This window comes from Heterocephalus glaber, unplaced genomic scaffold (assembly GCF_053883595.1).
Source record: "Heterocephalus glaber isolate CG9 unplaced genomic scaffold, H.glaber_assembly_v1.0 deba00001689, whole genome shotgun sequence".
In the NCBI taxonomy this organism is placed as follows: domain Eukaryota; kingdom Metazoa; phylum Chordata; class Mammalia; order Rodentia; family Bathyergidae; genus Heterocephalus; species Heterocephalus glaber.
Genome location: NW_028258414.1, coordinates 7,153,965 through 7,169,925, shown reverse-complemented (window position 1 = coordinate 7,169,925; position 15,961 = coordinate 7,153,965). Strand labels below are relative to the sequence as shown.

General features: G+C 38.8%; 1 protein-coding gene across 9 annotated transcripts in view; it reads right to left on the bottom strand.

Moving 5' to 3' along the window:
* The window catches only part of Trip4 (thyroid hormone receptor interactor 4), a 65,758-nt gene extending 53,289 nt beyond the window's left edge, over window positions 1-12,469 (bottom strand). For 3 of the 9 annotated variants that reach the window (XR_015446500.1, XM_087199127.1, XM_087199134.1), the window contains exons 1-3: window positions 12,289-12,469; window positions 6,600-6,769; window positions 5,076-5,209 (exon numbers count right to left, since the gene is read on the bottom strand). Coding sequence is in view for 8 of the 9 variants with exons in the window: in XM_087199127.1 (XP_087055253.1) it covers window positions 5,076-5,209; window positions 6,600-6,769; window positions 12,289-12,389 (405 nt within the window). In the remaining variant the exon portion in view is untranslated. Of the gene's footprint in view, window positions 1-5,075; window positions 5,210-6,599; window positions 6,770-10,087; window positions 10,182-12,273 lie in introns of all 9 variants that reach the window. The other 6 variants (XM_087199130.1, XM_087199132.1, XM_087199131.1 and 3 more) reach the window with 6 other exon arrangements.
* Window positions 12,470-15,961: the final 3,492 nt, after the last annotated feature.

The window sequence follows — 15,961 nt, the reverse complement described above, 5'->3', positions numbered from 1 at the left end:
ATCTAAAATGTATCAATAAATGTTTGCTTAAAAAAAAAATTCCTCTAAAAGCAGATGCCAGGGACCGGGAATTTAGCTCAGTGGTTTCGCCACCTGTTGTGCAAGCGCAAGGACCCGAGTTCAATGCCCGGTACCCAAAAAAAAAAAACCAGCAGATGCCATTCGGCTGGGGTTGGTGGTGCACACTTGTAGTCCCAGCATTTGGAAGGCTGAGGCAGGAGGATCCTGGGAATTCGAGGCCAGCCTGGATTACACAGTGAGACCTTGTCTCAAAAACAAAACAAAAAAATCTGTTGGGAAAAGCAGATGACATTCATGAATTTGGAAAGCAATAAAAATTTTACTCAATGGGCCAGGGATTTAGCTCAGTGGTTTTCCCACCTGGTGCGCAAGCCCAAGGATGGGAGTTTGATCCCCAGTACCGCCCCCCCCCCAAATTTTACTCAATCAGAAATTAATAAAAAAAAGATAACAATAAAAAATGATGAAGACTGGGGATATAGCTCAGTGGTAAAGCACCTACTTATTATGTGCAAGGCCTGGGTTCGATCCCCAGCACTGCACATACATATACACAGTGGGCAAAAGACCTAAACAAGAACTTTATAACGAAAGGTGATCCAAATGACCAGCAGACACATGAAAAAAGTGTGCAGCTTAAAATAATGTAATACAGGGCTGGGGCTATAACTCAGTGGTAAACCACTTGCCTCGCATGCATGAGGCCCTTGGTTCAATCCCCAGGTCCACAAATAAAATAAAATAAGAAAAAGAAAACTAATACCATGCCAAATCAATCAGAATGGCTAAATTGAGAAAGAAAATATGAAGTGTCTGCAAGAATACAGAACAATGAGAATTCATACACTACTGGTGTGAGTGTAAACTGGGTTCCACATATGCATATCTTGTGACATGGAAATTCAACTCCTGGGTATAAACTCTACAGACAAATATAAATCTTTTTCTTTTTTGTACTGTGGATCGAACTCAGGACCTTGCGCTTGCGAGGCAGGCAGCCGAACCACTGAGCTAAATCCCTGGCCCTGATATAAACATATTCAGCAAAATCATGTACAAGAATATCTGCTGTAACACTACAATCAGAAACTACTCAAATGCTCAACATTTACTACATAAAATCCTATGTAGTACCAAGAATGAAAAAGTATAGGTACCCCAAATGATATGAATGACTCTCATAAACAATGTTACTTGAAAGAAGCCAGATAAAAGAGCACTTATTGTTTAGCTCCATTTATACAGAGTTTAAAAATAGGCCAATACTGAGCTAGGGATGTAGCTCAGTGGTAGAGCACATGCCTAGCATGCATAAAGCCCTGGATTCAATCCCCAGGACTACAAAGCAAACCAAAGCAAACCAGGATATCTTACATTTTTAAGAACAATACATATTATCCTTATTGCCTAAGGACCTAAGCAAAATGTATGTTAGTAATTAAAAAAAAAAACTTTCAATTTAGCCATTCTAGTTGGTATGCAGTGGTACTTTGTTGTGACTTTATTTTGTATTGTATAACTAATTTGAGTACTTTCTCATGTGTCTGTTTTTCCTTCGGACATCTTGTGCACTTAGAAAGGCTAAGTTTTTTGAGTCCATAGGTGTCTAGGTGTATAATATAGGGATTGCTAATGTTTAATTTCTAGGATTTTTTTTCTCCCAGTACTAGAGTTTGAGCCCAAGACCTGAGTCCCAGCTCTTTGTTGTTTATTTTTAATTTTGAGGCAGGATCTTGCTAAGTTGCTAAATTGCCAGGCTGAGCTCAAAGTTGCGATCCTCTTGAGTCAGCCTCCCAGAGTCTTGGGATTACAGTATAAGCATCCATCACCATATCTCCTCTCTAATTTCAAATATATATATATATATATATATATATATATATATATATATATGATTAATTTTTTTTTTTTTTTTGCAGTACTGGGGATCGAACTTAGGACCTTGTGCTTGCAAGGCAGGCACAGTACCACTGAGCTAAATCCCTGGTTCTGCTTCTACATTTGTTATAAAAAAAAGAAAAAAAAGCCTCATGTCTCTCAGTTTCTGACGATTGAAAAGTATGGATGCCTTCTTTCTTCACAACCATGTTGAGAACCTATTTTCCCTCTAAATTGAGAGTTTCTCAATCATTTCAGAGAAGAAAAATTAAGAGCTACAGTGAATGGGGGCCAGGGATTTAGCTCAGTGGTTCTGGCGCCTGCTGTGCAAGCACAAGGTCCCGAGTTCGATCCCTGGTACCAAAAAAAAAAAAAGAGTTACAGTGAATGGGGAAACTGATTATAAGAAGAGAACAGTTCTGGCTGGGCATGGTGGCACACACCTGTAATCCCAGCACTCAGGAGGCTGGGGCAGGAGGATTGCCAGCCTGGGCAATATAGTGGATTCAAGGCCAGCCTGTCTCAAAAAAAAAGAACAGAACAGGTTACTGTTAAGTAAAAGGGATGGTAACATACTCTAATGTTCAAAATAAAAGTTGAAATATAGAGATAATAATATTAAATAGAAGTCAATATACAGTGGTACTTCAGTTCATGAACTTATTCTGTTCCATAGTTCTGGAAAAGATAACCACATTCATGTTCGTATAGGAAAGGTGGCCACGGTCGTGTTTCTCACCCAATGCAGAGTTCACATACAAAAACAAAATTTTGCCAAACACTTCTGTTTGCAAACCAAATTGTTTGCAAACAAAAGTGTGTGTCGGGCCGGGGATTTAGCTCAGTGGTTTTGTCTCCTGCTGTGCAAGCACAAGGACCCAAGTTCGATCTCTGGTACCAGAACAAAAAACAAAAAACAAAAACAACAAAAAAAGTGTTTGTGAACTGAAGTATCTCTGTACATAAGAAAAACTTATGCTGAAGATTTTATCTAATCTAGTAGGTTGCCATTTTTTAAAATTAGTCAGTATGTAATACCTTTGACTCTCAGGGATGGTGGTGAAGGCAGAATTAGAAATGTGTATTTTGACTCTCACTAAAGCATCAATTTATATTAAAACAAGGCATTTGAGGAACTGGGGGGCTGTGCTTTGATGGGGTCTCTTTTACATAATGGCCAGTAAGCGTTTAATTAGAAGGAAAGGGACAGCAAGAAGGAAACACAGAGACCAAGGTAAGCAAGAGTATTAATGTCATTCCACAGCTTAAAGCCTCTGACTAGATCCTCACTGTGTTTAAAATCCAATCCAAGTTGCTTAAAATGACCTACATGTGGTGCCCCCCAGTTTCATTTCACACCACTCCTCCCTTGCTCACTATGCTCTAGACACATTGGGCTTCTGATTCTATCTAAAACACTTTTCTCCATCTCCCCTTTACACCTGTTACTCCTCCCATCTGCACTACTCTTAGCTCATCTTTGTACCTAATGGCTTCTTTTCAAAAACTGCTTGTCTTGGTTAGACTTTCTCCCTCTCAGACAGGTTTTCCCTTAACATCTACCTAAGTAAGTTTTCTCCACCAATTACTTCCTATTACACTGCTCTTTTTATTTCTTTCATGGTAGCTTTCAACAAGATTATGTCTTATTTACTGCCAATGTCTAAATCAGTGTTTTGCATATAGCAGAAATAAAATAAAATGTCCAAATAACTACATGAACAGCTTGTTTAACAAAGATTTGCCTCCAGGTCCAAAAATGGAACTTACTTGATACTTACTACTTGTGGATCTAGATCTATGAATCTAACTACTTTCAAAAATTTGTAATAGAAAGTTAGAATACTCAAGGGACTTTTACGCTCATTCATGGACATTAATGGGTCAAAAAATTTAAGTTCCTGGGCCAGGGATTTAGCTCAGTGGTGCCTTGCCTGCCTCGCGAGTGCAAGGTCCTGAGTTCGATCCCTGGTACCAAAAAAAAAAAAAAAATTTTAGTTCCTAAATGCATACATTCCCAGTTAAGGTGAAATAAGGCAATGATTGACCTTCATTTCATCTCTCATACCATAAACAAATATCTTTTTGGTGGTCTATTTTGTGTCACATTTTATCAATTTTGTGCTTTTTGTTGATGATTTCACTATTTAACTGATCCCCACACATAGCACGCTAAAGTACTTTTCTAGTATTCCTAAGTGCGAAAGCCTATGCTATATAGACAAGCTACAGACAGGCAGGAGTCACAGGGAGGAGTCTGTTCTCTGTAAGTTCAATGTCAATAAATCAACAATATTTTTTAAATAAGGTATCTTTAAGCAGAAACACATAGATTAGACTATGTATTGATTTGTTGATAGAAATGTTGTGATCAGAGGCTCACAGGACTCTAGCTCTGTATTTCTCCTAGGAGAAAAGGTTTAATAGTCACTAATTCAGTAACTTACTTTTCAAGTTTTTGCTTTTAGTAAGCGCAAACAGACTCAGAAACATGTTGCTGAGATATAAACTACTCTTGAAGCATCAACAGATGTAAAAGTAAATGCTGCTGGGCATGGTGGTGCATGCCCATAATCCCAGCACTCAAGAGGATCACCATTGAGTTCAAAGCCAGCCTGGAATACATAGTAAGCTCAAGGCCAGCCTGGACTGTAAAGCGAGACTCTGTCTCTAAAACAAACAAACAAAACAAAAAGTAAATGTTAAATTAGGGCCTTGTGCATGCTATGCACACAAACTGCCAATGAGCTGCAACCCGAGCCCAATCATTCTTAATTTGCAGATCCTTCCCTACCCAATCTAGGAATTCAAGAGTAAAGCAGAAGTTTTACTTTATGAAACCTACTTAACAGCAAACATCAAGGTACCTTATTACTCATTAACGGTCATTACCATATAGAGAGACATTTTTAAAACTACCACATAGAAAGCAGTTTGTCCTCATTATCACTTTTTCTCCCTAAATTGGTTCCTTTTGCGAAATATTACCATTGTAAACCAATGTGTACATTTCACTCTCTGAAATATATCTGTCACTTCCTCTTTTCCATATAGCCAAATAAAGTTTCACTCTATATACCAGTAACAGTGAACTTTTCAGAGCTTTCAATGATAACAAACAGTCCAGTGCAGCATGTGTGCCATAGGTTCACCACCAGTGTTCCATAGGCACTTACCTTGGCCACATCAAAAGGTGTTTTGACCTCTACAGTTGTGTCAAGTTCAGCAATGGCAGGAACTTCCTGTTTGTTTCTTCCTTTCCGCCTACCCCGCTTTAGCTGGTCTCCTGATCTCTGCCCATCTAAAATTTCTGTCAGAAATAACAAAAAGATATAGACTGATGATAGTAAGATTTATTAATGAATTTCTATAGCTAATAAACAGAAAACAATGTTTAATATTTAGAGTCAAGATATCAAGTGAAGCAGAACTCCTCTCAACCCAGAATTAAATTTAAACCATTATTTTCAAGATTGCAGTCAATGACAAAGAATTTAAACAAATGTTACTGGCACTAAAATCTGATTATTTTAGATTTCATAATAATGATGATTATGACTTCAATCGTTTAGTGTCTTTTGTGTTGTTTACATAGAAATCTCAAGGTGTTATTCATACTATAATCAGTCAATATTTTACTTCCATCCAGTTATGCATATAACTAAAAATATGTCTTTCTCAAAAAAATTAATATTTTGTGGTGCTGGGTATTGACCTCACATATGCTCCACAAGAGCTCTATCAGTGAACTACATTCACAGCCCCTGAAAAACATTTCTTTAATGTATATAAGTTTTTCAACTTATTTTGAAGCCATATTTAAATCTAAAAAGCTATTTTTGTGGGCCAGGGATTTAGCTCAGCGGTACTGTGCCTGCCTTGCAAGTGCAAGGTCCTTAGTACTAGCCCCAGTACCAAAAAAAAGCTATTTTTGTGATATTTGTTAAGTTCAAAATGTCTGAACTAGATGGATATGGTGGCACATACCAGTAATCCCAGTTACATGAAGGTTTAGGCAAGAGAACTGAAAATTCAAATCCAACCTGGGAAACTTAGCAAGACTCTATTTCCAAAATAAAATTTTAAAAAAGAAGCTGGGGGGTAACCCACTTTCCAGGTCCCCTTCTGTCTCTCTGAGACAGAAGCTTTCTTTCTCTCAACAAATTTTTCCTACTCTTAAAACAGGCACATCTATAAGCCCAGCACCCTGGCAGGCTGAGTCAGAAGGACTGCAAGTTAAAGTCCAGCTGAGGCAACTTAACAAGACCTTGTCTCAAAACAAATAATTAAAATTGGGTGGGTAGGGCTGGGGAGTTAGCTCAGTGGTTCCGCAGCCTGCCTCGAAAGTGCAAGGTCCCAAGTTTGATCCCCGGTACAAAAAAAAAAAAAAAAAAAATTGGGTGGATACATAGCTCAGTGAGAAAGCCCTGGATTCAACCTCTAGCATCACAATAAAGAAATAAATAAGAGCTGGAGGTGTAGTTCAGTGGTACATCATTTGCCTACCATGCACAAGGCCCTGTACTCAATCTCCAATTTCTTTCTTTTTTTTCTGGTACCAGAGATCGAACTTGGAACCTTGCACTGGTGAGGCAGGTGGTGGAACCACTGAGCTATATCCCCAGCCCTCAATCTCCAATTTCTGTAAACCTGCTCATTAACAATAACATTTAAACATTTACGTACTTGTATTAACTTACCATCTTTTTTGAAGCACTGCTGCAAAGGATCAGAAACTAACTCCTGATCATTCATTTGCCATTTAGTTATAAAATCTTCTATGAATTGACCTTTTTTGTCCTCATTTCCCTGGAGGAGATCTGTCACATATTCTCGTATTTCTTCTGCACTGTCAATTGACAAAATGTACCTCAGGAGGCAAAGACATAAATTGTTGAAAGAAGGACACTAGTTTTTCAATAATAATAACAGAATGAAAGTAGTAAAAACTATTGGAACTAGGACGTTGCTTAGTGGTAGACCACTTACCTAGCACATGTGAGGCCCTGGGTTCAGTCCAACCATTGTAAAACAAAAATCATTCATGTGTTAGAGTATTTACAGTGAGCCAAGTACTTTGCTAGACGTTAGCAATGTAAATTTGATTAAGACAAAGACCCTGATTTCAAGTTCTCCGTAATCTAACCTTCATCTATATTTAGCCATTTACAGTTTCTCTGTATTTTTATTTAGAATCAAATCAGTGTTATGAAAGGTTGCAAAACTATTCTTAACAAATTAATACGGTACTTCCTCTAGCTACACTTCCCCAGTCATCATATTTCCCTAAAAATACAAATTACTTAATCTCCATGTTACAAAATCTAACATTTCTCTTATTTTTGCTCCAGATACATATACTACAACTAATCAGTAATCTGACATCCTTAAAAGCTATAAGTTAAAGGGGCCAGGGATTTAGCTCAGTGGCACCATTGCTTGCCTCCCAAGCGCAAGGTCGTGAGTTCGATCCCCAGTACTGCCCCTAAAAAAGCTGTAAATCAAGATTAGTATCCTGAGTTCAATTCCTGGTACCAAAAAACCCAAAACAAAACCCCAGATTAATATCACATCAGAAAAAGCAGATCTATTTCAAGGACATGTTACGAAGGGTTCCTTAAAATGATATTGGGCTAGATTATAAATTAGTACAACTTTTCTAGAAATCAACTAGCCAATGATGAAGTGCTTTAAAATGGTCCAGTAATTCTTCTAGAGCAACAAATATCAAAGGCATAGAAATTTTTACACAAAAAGCTAATTGTACCATTATTTAATTAGTAGAAAAGAATTTACAATGTCTGTTGATACAGAAAGGGGTAAATGAGTTCAAGGTTTTAGATTTTATAAAATGTAATATAAGACCACCACCAAATCTGAAAGTTCTGAATAACTACAATTGACCTGAGAAATAGTATATAAAATTACAATGGTACATGAAACAGAAGGTATAATATAGATCCTAATTGTCATAAAAGGAATATGTGTATATGAACACATACATTTATGTATAGAGAAAAAGGCTAGAAAGTTAAACACTAAAATGATTACTACAAAATGACAGAATTAAAAGCAGTTTTAATTTTTCTTCCCTACAATGAATATTTCTGAAAATACATTGCATGATAATAATGCATGGGGAAAAACAGTTTTGGCTTTATCCTTTTCTTTCTTTTTTTCTTTACAGTGAACATATCTTATTACAAAAAGAGTAAGCTGGGCATGGTGGTACACACCTGTGACCCCAGCATTGTGGGAGGCTGAGGCAGGAGGATTGCAATTTGAAGCCCAACCTGGGCAATTCAGCAACTTAGCAAGACTCTGCCTCAAAATAAGAAAAGAGCTAGGGCATGTAGCTCAGTAAGAAGGTTCTGGATTCAGTCCCAATATCGCAAAAAAAAAAAAAAAAAAAGTGATAAAAATAACAATTTCAAATATAAGATCTTTGCTAGGTGCGGTGGCACATGTCTGTAATCCCAGCACTTGGGAGGCTGAGGCAGAAGGATCACTGTGAATTCAAGGTTACCCCGGGCTACATAGTTCAAGACCTCCCTGACCTACATAGTGAGACCCAGTCTCAAAAAAAAATTTTTCTTTCATAGTATTATAAAGCCTTAAAAAACTGTAATTCAGCCCTTGCTTGCTTAGCTACCTTCTATCCGCCATGAACTGTTTCTCCTCTGCAATGCCTGTCTGCCTGCCATGCTACCCCGCCATGGAGCCAGCCAATTATGGACTGAGATCTCTACAAACTGTAAGCTAAATAAACCTTTTCTTCTTAAAAAGAAAAAGAAAGAAAAAGAGAGAGAGAAAGAAAGAAACTGTAACTCAGGCACATCAATATGAGATGTAACAAAAATTATTACAATAATACTACATCTTTTAAATTAAAAAGAATCACAAAATTTCCCATCATTGGTAGCATATGTACTGGAATCTTTTCCTAATATGGTGAAAGAAATGCAGAGTTACGGTCAATAGGAACAAACCTATGCCTTGTTCTCATTAAAATAATCTTCTAATCATGAGATTAAAAAAATAAGAAAATAGGTTTTCAAGGCTTACACATTTTAATCACCTTGATCTCCAAACTTATCAGCCCCTACCAAAAGATTACTCAGACTCACAGAGCTGCAAGAGATCTCATAGGATCATTAACCCTGGAGTTTTCAAACCACCAAGTAAAAAGAGTTCTAGGAACATTTACATAAATATCATTTTAACTATTTAAGAAAATAAGCCAGGGATTTAGCTCAGTGGCCTGCCTTGCAAGCGCAAGGTCCTGAGTTTGATCCCCAGAACCAAAAAAAAAAAAAAAAAAGAACATTCATCCAAATGTGTCATATACCAAATCTTAAAAAAATAGAATCAACCAAAACATCAAGGTTTATTTTGCTAACTCTGTGTACATATCTTTTTTTTTTTTGGTACCGGGGATCAAACTTGGGTCCTTGTGCTTGCACAGCAGGTGGCGAAACCACTGAGCTAAATCCCTGGCCCTCTGTGTACATATCTTAATGTCTTATAAAAATGTCAATAAGTAGGAGGTTAACAGTTCTGTGCTATTTTAAAATTCAGGGCACTTGTATAAAATTGATTCAAGTTAGTATACTATTATAATACTCCTGGGTAATTCTCAATTAAATGCCAGACAAGGCACGGCAAATACTTTCATCATTAGGCATCACAGCCTATTGTGGAACCATTAGAGAAAATCTAATGAGAGGTTCAAATAGTTGTACATCATAGGTAGCTTTAGTGCTTATTTTAAGATTCCAACACTTTTTTTTTTTTTTTTTTTTTTTTTGAGACGGGGTCTTGCTATGTAGTTCAGGCTGGCTTTGAACTCACCATGTAGCCCACGCTGGCCTCAAACTCATGGCAATCCTCCTGCCTCTGCCTCCCAAGTGCTGGGATTATAGGCTTGCGCCACCATGCCTGGCTTCCAACACTTCTTGTCTAACTTAAATTTATAATTTAAAAAACTATAGCAGGTGTTTAGCCATACTTAGTGTTTCAACTTTAAAACAGAAATGTACTACTCCACTTTCAATGGAGTGAACAAATGTTCAACTGAGTTTGCAAAATAAACTGTTAATCTTGCAAGAATCAGAATTTTCCTCATGTTTTATAATCAAAAAATAAAATTGGATTCTGAAACTGAGAAGACTGCATCTATCACCCTTACCCCATTTAAAACTGTTGATTTGGGCCGGGGATTTAGCTCAGTGGTTCCGGCGCCTGCCTCGCAAGTGCAAGGTCCCGAGTTCGATCCCCAGTACCTAAAAATACAAAATAAAAATAAAATAAAACTGTTGATTCAGCCAGGTGTGGTGGCACACACCTGTGATCCCAGCACTCAGGAGACTGAGTCAGGAGGATGGCTGTGCATTTGTGGCCAGCCTGGCTATACTGTGAATTCAAGGCCAGTCTGGACCTCATAGTGAGACCCTGTCTCAAAACAAAACAAAAATAAAATTCTTGATTCATCAAAAACAGCCTCAGGACCAGGGATGCAGGATGGGGTTTGCCCAGCATGCAGGAGCTCCTGAGTTCAATCCCCAGAATCCTGACAAAACAGCAGTAAATTACCACAAATTTAGTGGCTTAGCAACACAAATTTATAGCCCAGTGCAGTGGCACACATATGTAATCCCAGCTATTCATGAGGCTGAGGCACAAAAAAGAAGCACAAGTTGGAGGCCACCCTGGGCAACTTAGAGCTTGTCTCAAAATAAAAAATAAACTGGAGAAGCTGAGGCAGGAGGATCACTGTGAGTTTGAGGCCAACCTGGGCTACACAGTGAGCATAGTAAGTTCAAGGCCAGACTGAACTATGGTGAGACCTGTCTCAAGAAAACCAAAAAGAGGGGGGTTTAGGAATGTAGCTCAGTACAAAGCCTTGGGTTCCATCCTCAGTAACTAACACATATATACACACAAATACAAACACACAAAGTACCTGAATCTTTTAAATATTGAGTGATTTTATATTGAATGTGATAAACTTGAATTCATATTATTAAAAGCCACTTTTCATGGTTTATCTATTGCCAAGTTTCATCATTTCACTTGAGAGCATTCAAATTTTTTTAAGTATGAAAACTATTTACTTAACTTGATTTTGCATTCAAAGAAGGGTAAAGTCAAATCATATGACTTGTCCTTTTTTTTTTTTGGTAGGCCACTGCAGTGTTCAGAAAAATTCTTTAGAATAGGCTCCCTTAACTCTTTCCTTGTCAATTAATCTATTTTTTCCCAAACTCACAGACTCGCCTTACTTCCGACAAACTTAGGATGGAAATTTGGGTTTCAGCATTGGTGAACAAAGAATCAAATTAACACGTTTAGGTTCCCTGGTCACGTCCTATTTGTGTACAAGTTTTCCTCTTCTCCTGAACACTTGGCACCTCCACCTCTACATATTTTTTAGAGGTACATCCTTTTCAGTAAATCTTCCATTGTCTCAATTTTTTTTTTTTTTTTTGGTATGGGGATTGAACTCAGGACCTTGGCGATTGCGAAGAAGGCGCGGTGCCACTGAGCTAAATCCCGGGCCCTGTCTCAAATCTTAATGGGGGTTCTTTATTCCATCCTCCCACATTTTCTACTCTTATGTCAGCACTCATCCATGCGCCATAACCCAATTGTCATGATTATCTTTGTTGTCCCAGTGAAGCAAATGTTAATTGGTCGAAAGCAGGTATAAGCATACTCATAATCTATAGTTCATAAGAATGTTTAAGTACTAAAGAACGATAAGCTCTCCTGGCTCATCTTTTTTATTTTTTTGGTACCGGGGATTGAACTCGAGACCTTGCGCTTTCGAGACAGGCGGTGGAACCACTGAGCTAAATCCCGGGCCCATAGCTCATCATTTTGTAGGTGGGGAAATCAAGGTACAGAGGGAATTTTAATTGTCTAAGGTTCCAAAAGTGGTAAGGGACAACAGAAAGTAGAACCTGTGACTTCAGAGTCAGGAACTATTTGCACTGTACTACGTGCCGTTTTAATCCCACGTCCTACTGGACACAACTCTGAGCAAACTGAAACGTTCAAAATATGGAATTTCTGGAAAAATCTAACTTGTTCCTTCTCTTCAGAATCTGCTAAAAAGCAAAAAAACCCCGCCCGGGACAGTTTTACAGGTGTACTATGGATTTGTTGTTTTCCTAAGAAAAGCAGGCCGCACTGGCATACTGTGGAAGCTGCCACCTTTTCCAGAAGCTAAACTACAAAAGTGCAGGCCAAAATGCGGTCCCTACAGACCGATAGCAGCCCTTTTATGTATTCTCTCTCATCAACTTTTGAATCCTCCCTGCCGCCCTGTTCGCCTTCCCAATGCACATCCTAGAACTCCTTCCCGCTTCGTACCCGAACCAATCTTACTGCATGATTTCCTCGCTGACATCTAGGCCGAAAGTTTTCCGCAACTGCTGGGTGCACCAGTGTACAAGAGACTCTCGGAACGCCGCCTCGGCTGCAGCCATCTTCCCCGGCCGGAACCAGCTGGGCGGCAAAGGACCCAAGTCCTACGCCGGACTAGTTTCCTTCACAACACCGACCTCGCTCACTTGGGTTCCGCCGGCTTGCTCAGTCCCCGCATTCGCTCCGCCTCCAATGCAGGTCCGTCCACCTGTGCCGCCTCCGACTGCTTCCTGCTTTCTAGTGGATGGTGTTTGTGCCACTGCAGAATCAACGCGTGATCCTTACACTTAATTAGATCTAAAACTCTACGAACGCCATGGGCATTATTGCTGAGAAGACACCCCCAATACCTATGAAAAGTACAGTTGAAGGAAAATAAGAAGCAGTATCCCGGAAAATGACGATATAACTTATGATCTGATCTGACCTCATGTAAAACTTTTAAAGCAACCTTCTAAGGGTTCTGTTAATTTCTACTCTGGTGGTGGTGGTTATTGTTGATATCCCAAGTAGTCAAATACTGTATTCATACCCCCTGTGTTGGGGATCTAGTGCAGGTCCTTCAGCATGCTTGGGAATCTGTGCCACTGAGCTACACACCCAACCCATGTTTAATTTTTTGAGTGTTTTTTTCCAGGAGGGTCAGCCTCAGCAAACAAAGTGTGCGAGAGTGTGTGTGTGTGTGTGTGTGTGTGTGTGTGTGTGTGTGAATAAAACAGGTACTGGGGTTTGGCTCTGAAGCCCTTCCACAGCAATTCCGAACCCAAGGATTTATGCAATTTGCCACTCCACTAGGACAGCGGGCCGGGGAATATTCAGCCAAGTTTTTCTGGAGAAGATGTCTTCTGATTCATGGCTGGCATTTAATTACTATTTATTAATTTATTTATTTATTGGTCCGGGGAATGATCCCAGGGCCTTTGCACTGAGTTACATCCCAACCCCACCCCCCTTATTAAAGCTAGGTTATGGCTAAATAGTCCAGGCTGGCCTTGAAACTGCCATCTTCCTCCCTCAGCCTGGGATTATAGGCACGCTGTACGACACTTGGCTCACCTTTGCAGGGAAAAAGTTCTTTATTCCTATCAAGGTATTTAAAGTTATTATATTAAATTGGATGTTGTTTTACCTTTTAATGCTCATGTTTTCATTTGCATTAATAATCAAATATATGGGATTTAGCTTAGTGGCACAGAGCCTGCGTGGCAAACGTGAGGTCCTGAGTTTGAGTCCCCAGTCCAAAAAAAAAATCAAATATATGTATTGATTCATATTGTTTTTAGTCTCTGTGTTATCATTAATTTGGAAAGTGTGTGATTTCTAGCTTCTTTTAAAAGCAGAATATACTCAATATTTGTTAATTGTACAAATTTGGTTTCTTCACAAAAATCAGATTTTTATTACTAATTATATCATATCCAATTTCCAAATCATTTAATGCATCCAAATAATTTATCTATGGAAATAGTCAGTGCCATAACTAAAATACTAACTTCTCAAAGACAGAGACTATTTCCTAACTCTTTCTGCACAAAAGAACATAATATATCATACATACTATGATAAAATGACTAGGTCCTAAAAAAAAAAAAAATCATAAAAAAAGGGCCAGGGATTTATCTCAGTGGTTGCCACACCTGCCTCACAAGCACAAGGTCCTAAGTTTGTTCGATCCCTGAAACCAAAAAAAAAAAAAAAAAAAATCATAAAATGACTAGGTCCTCAAGAATAACATCACTATTTTTTTTTCCTCAGTATTCTTTTTTTGTAGTGAATGTTAATGTTTTCTCTAGTTTGTAATATGTATAATTTCTTTTTTTAGGGGCTTTTTTGTTGTTGTTGGGGTTTTTTTCCACTTTTCTCTTTTGGTACCAGGAATCGAACCCAGGGCCTCGAGCTTGCCGGGCAGGCGCTGCGCCACTGAGCTAAATCCCCAGCCCTGTAATATGTATAATTTAATGACATTTGCAATCATTATCACTTATTAAATTACATTTCTATCTGAGCGAATAAGTACACTTATTTCATATGACTTAAAGATAGTCTTTGTAACAGGTAGGCATGGTGGTTCACACCTGTAATTCAACACCCAAGAAGCTGAAACCATCACAGTGTTTTTTCTTTTTCTCTGACATGCATCCTTCATTATTATTAGTGTTTAAAAAGACATACTGAGCTGGGTGTGGTGGCCAGGCCTGTAATCCCAGCACTTGGGAGGCTGAAGCAGGAGGATTGCCATGAGTTTGAGGCCAGCCTGGGCTACACAGTGAGCTCAAGGCCAACCCGTACTACACCGAGAGACCCTGTTTGAAAAAACTAAAATAAACAAACAACATCAAAAAGACATACAGGGCTGGGGATGTAGCTCAGTGGCAGAGCAATTGCCTAGCATGTGGGTTTGATCCTCAGGTACACACACACACACACACACACACACACACAACTACTGTGGAACGCAGAGTGCCCTTATATCAAAAAGTACAATATACTCAAAATTCCTTCTAGCCATTTACTTGCCATGTAGAGTAAGAGAAAAGACTGACACATTCCCCAGGGAGTTCCAGTCTTAGCAGGAATCTGAGATGTGAGTTCTAATTCAACAGTGTAGAAGAGACACTAACTGAAAAGGAAATAGTGGCTTTAAGAAACAGCCTGCATTGAGATGCGGCCTGGGGATAACAAAGAAATACCCTGAGGCATGTTGATTTTTCTGGTAAGAATGAGGCGCAGGTAACTGCCAATACACTTCCCACTGTCATGTTAATTTAACCTGGTGTCTAAGTCCTTTAATTTTATAACACAATGTAGTTGATTCTGTTAAAGTACTGAGTAACTTTTTTTTTTTTTTTTTTTTTTTTTTAACACAAGCGGAATACTTCGGAGAGAACCAGTGGTATACTTTCACTCCTAGGGGTTTTTTTTGTTTGTTTGTTTTTTAGTACCGGGGATCGAACTCCGGTCCTTGAGCTTTCGCAGCAGGCTGCGAAACCACTGAGCTAAATCCCCGGCCCTTCACTCCTAGTTTTGACTTTCAAAATGAGCCACTTACAGAATATATCGTATAGCAAGTTAATCCTACCCAGTTTTATACGGGAATTGAGAGTGAAACTCACTACTAGGGAAATCACAATTAGCAGTACAGGGATGGAAAATAATTACGACTCCCTCTTCTAGTTATGTTCGCCTGGGCTAGGGTTGAGTTTGCAGTACATTTGACATGTTTTTCTAAGAAAAATGTTTTATTATTGTGTATATTGATATAACTGACTCAGTTTTTCTTTAGTCACACACGACTCTAAAGACATCCAAGGCTGTAGGTAAATTGTATTAGTATTCTTTTCCCCACTCCATAGAATTATTTTGGAATAAATGATGGAGATGGGTAGGGTTTGTGCCAGGAGTATTAAAACACTCAATTCTGTTTATTTTTATGTGGATCAAAAAGTTCGCCTAATTTTTGGCTTCCCTTCCTGGACCCAATCATGGATTTCATACTATGATAGCTTTTGAAGCGTCGTAATTCTCAGGCTACTGAGGTTTTTTTTCCGCTAGCGGGCTCATTTCCTGGGTTGAGAATGGGCCCTGACCCACCCCCTGGGGCGGGGGCCAATCGCAAGGCTCTTCGCGTTGATGG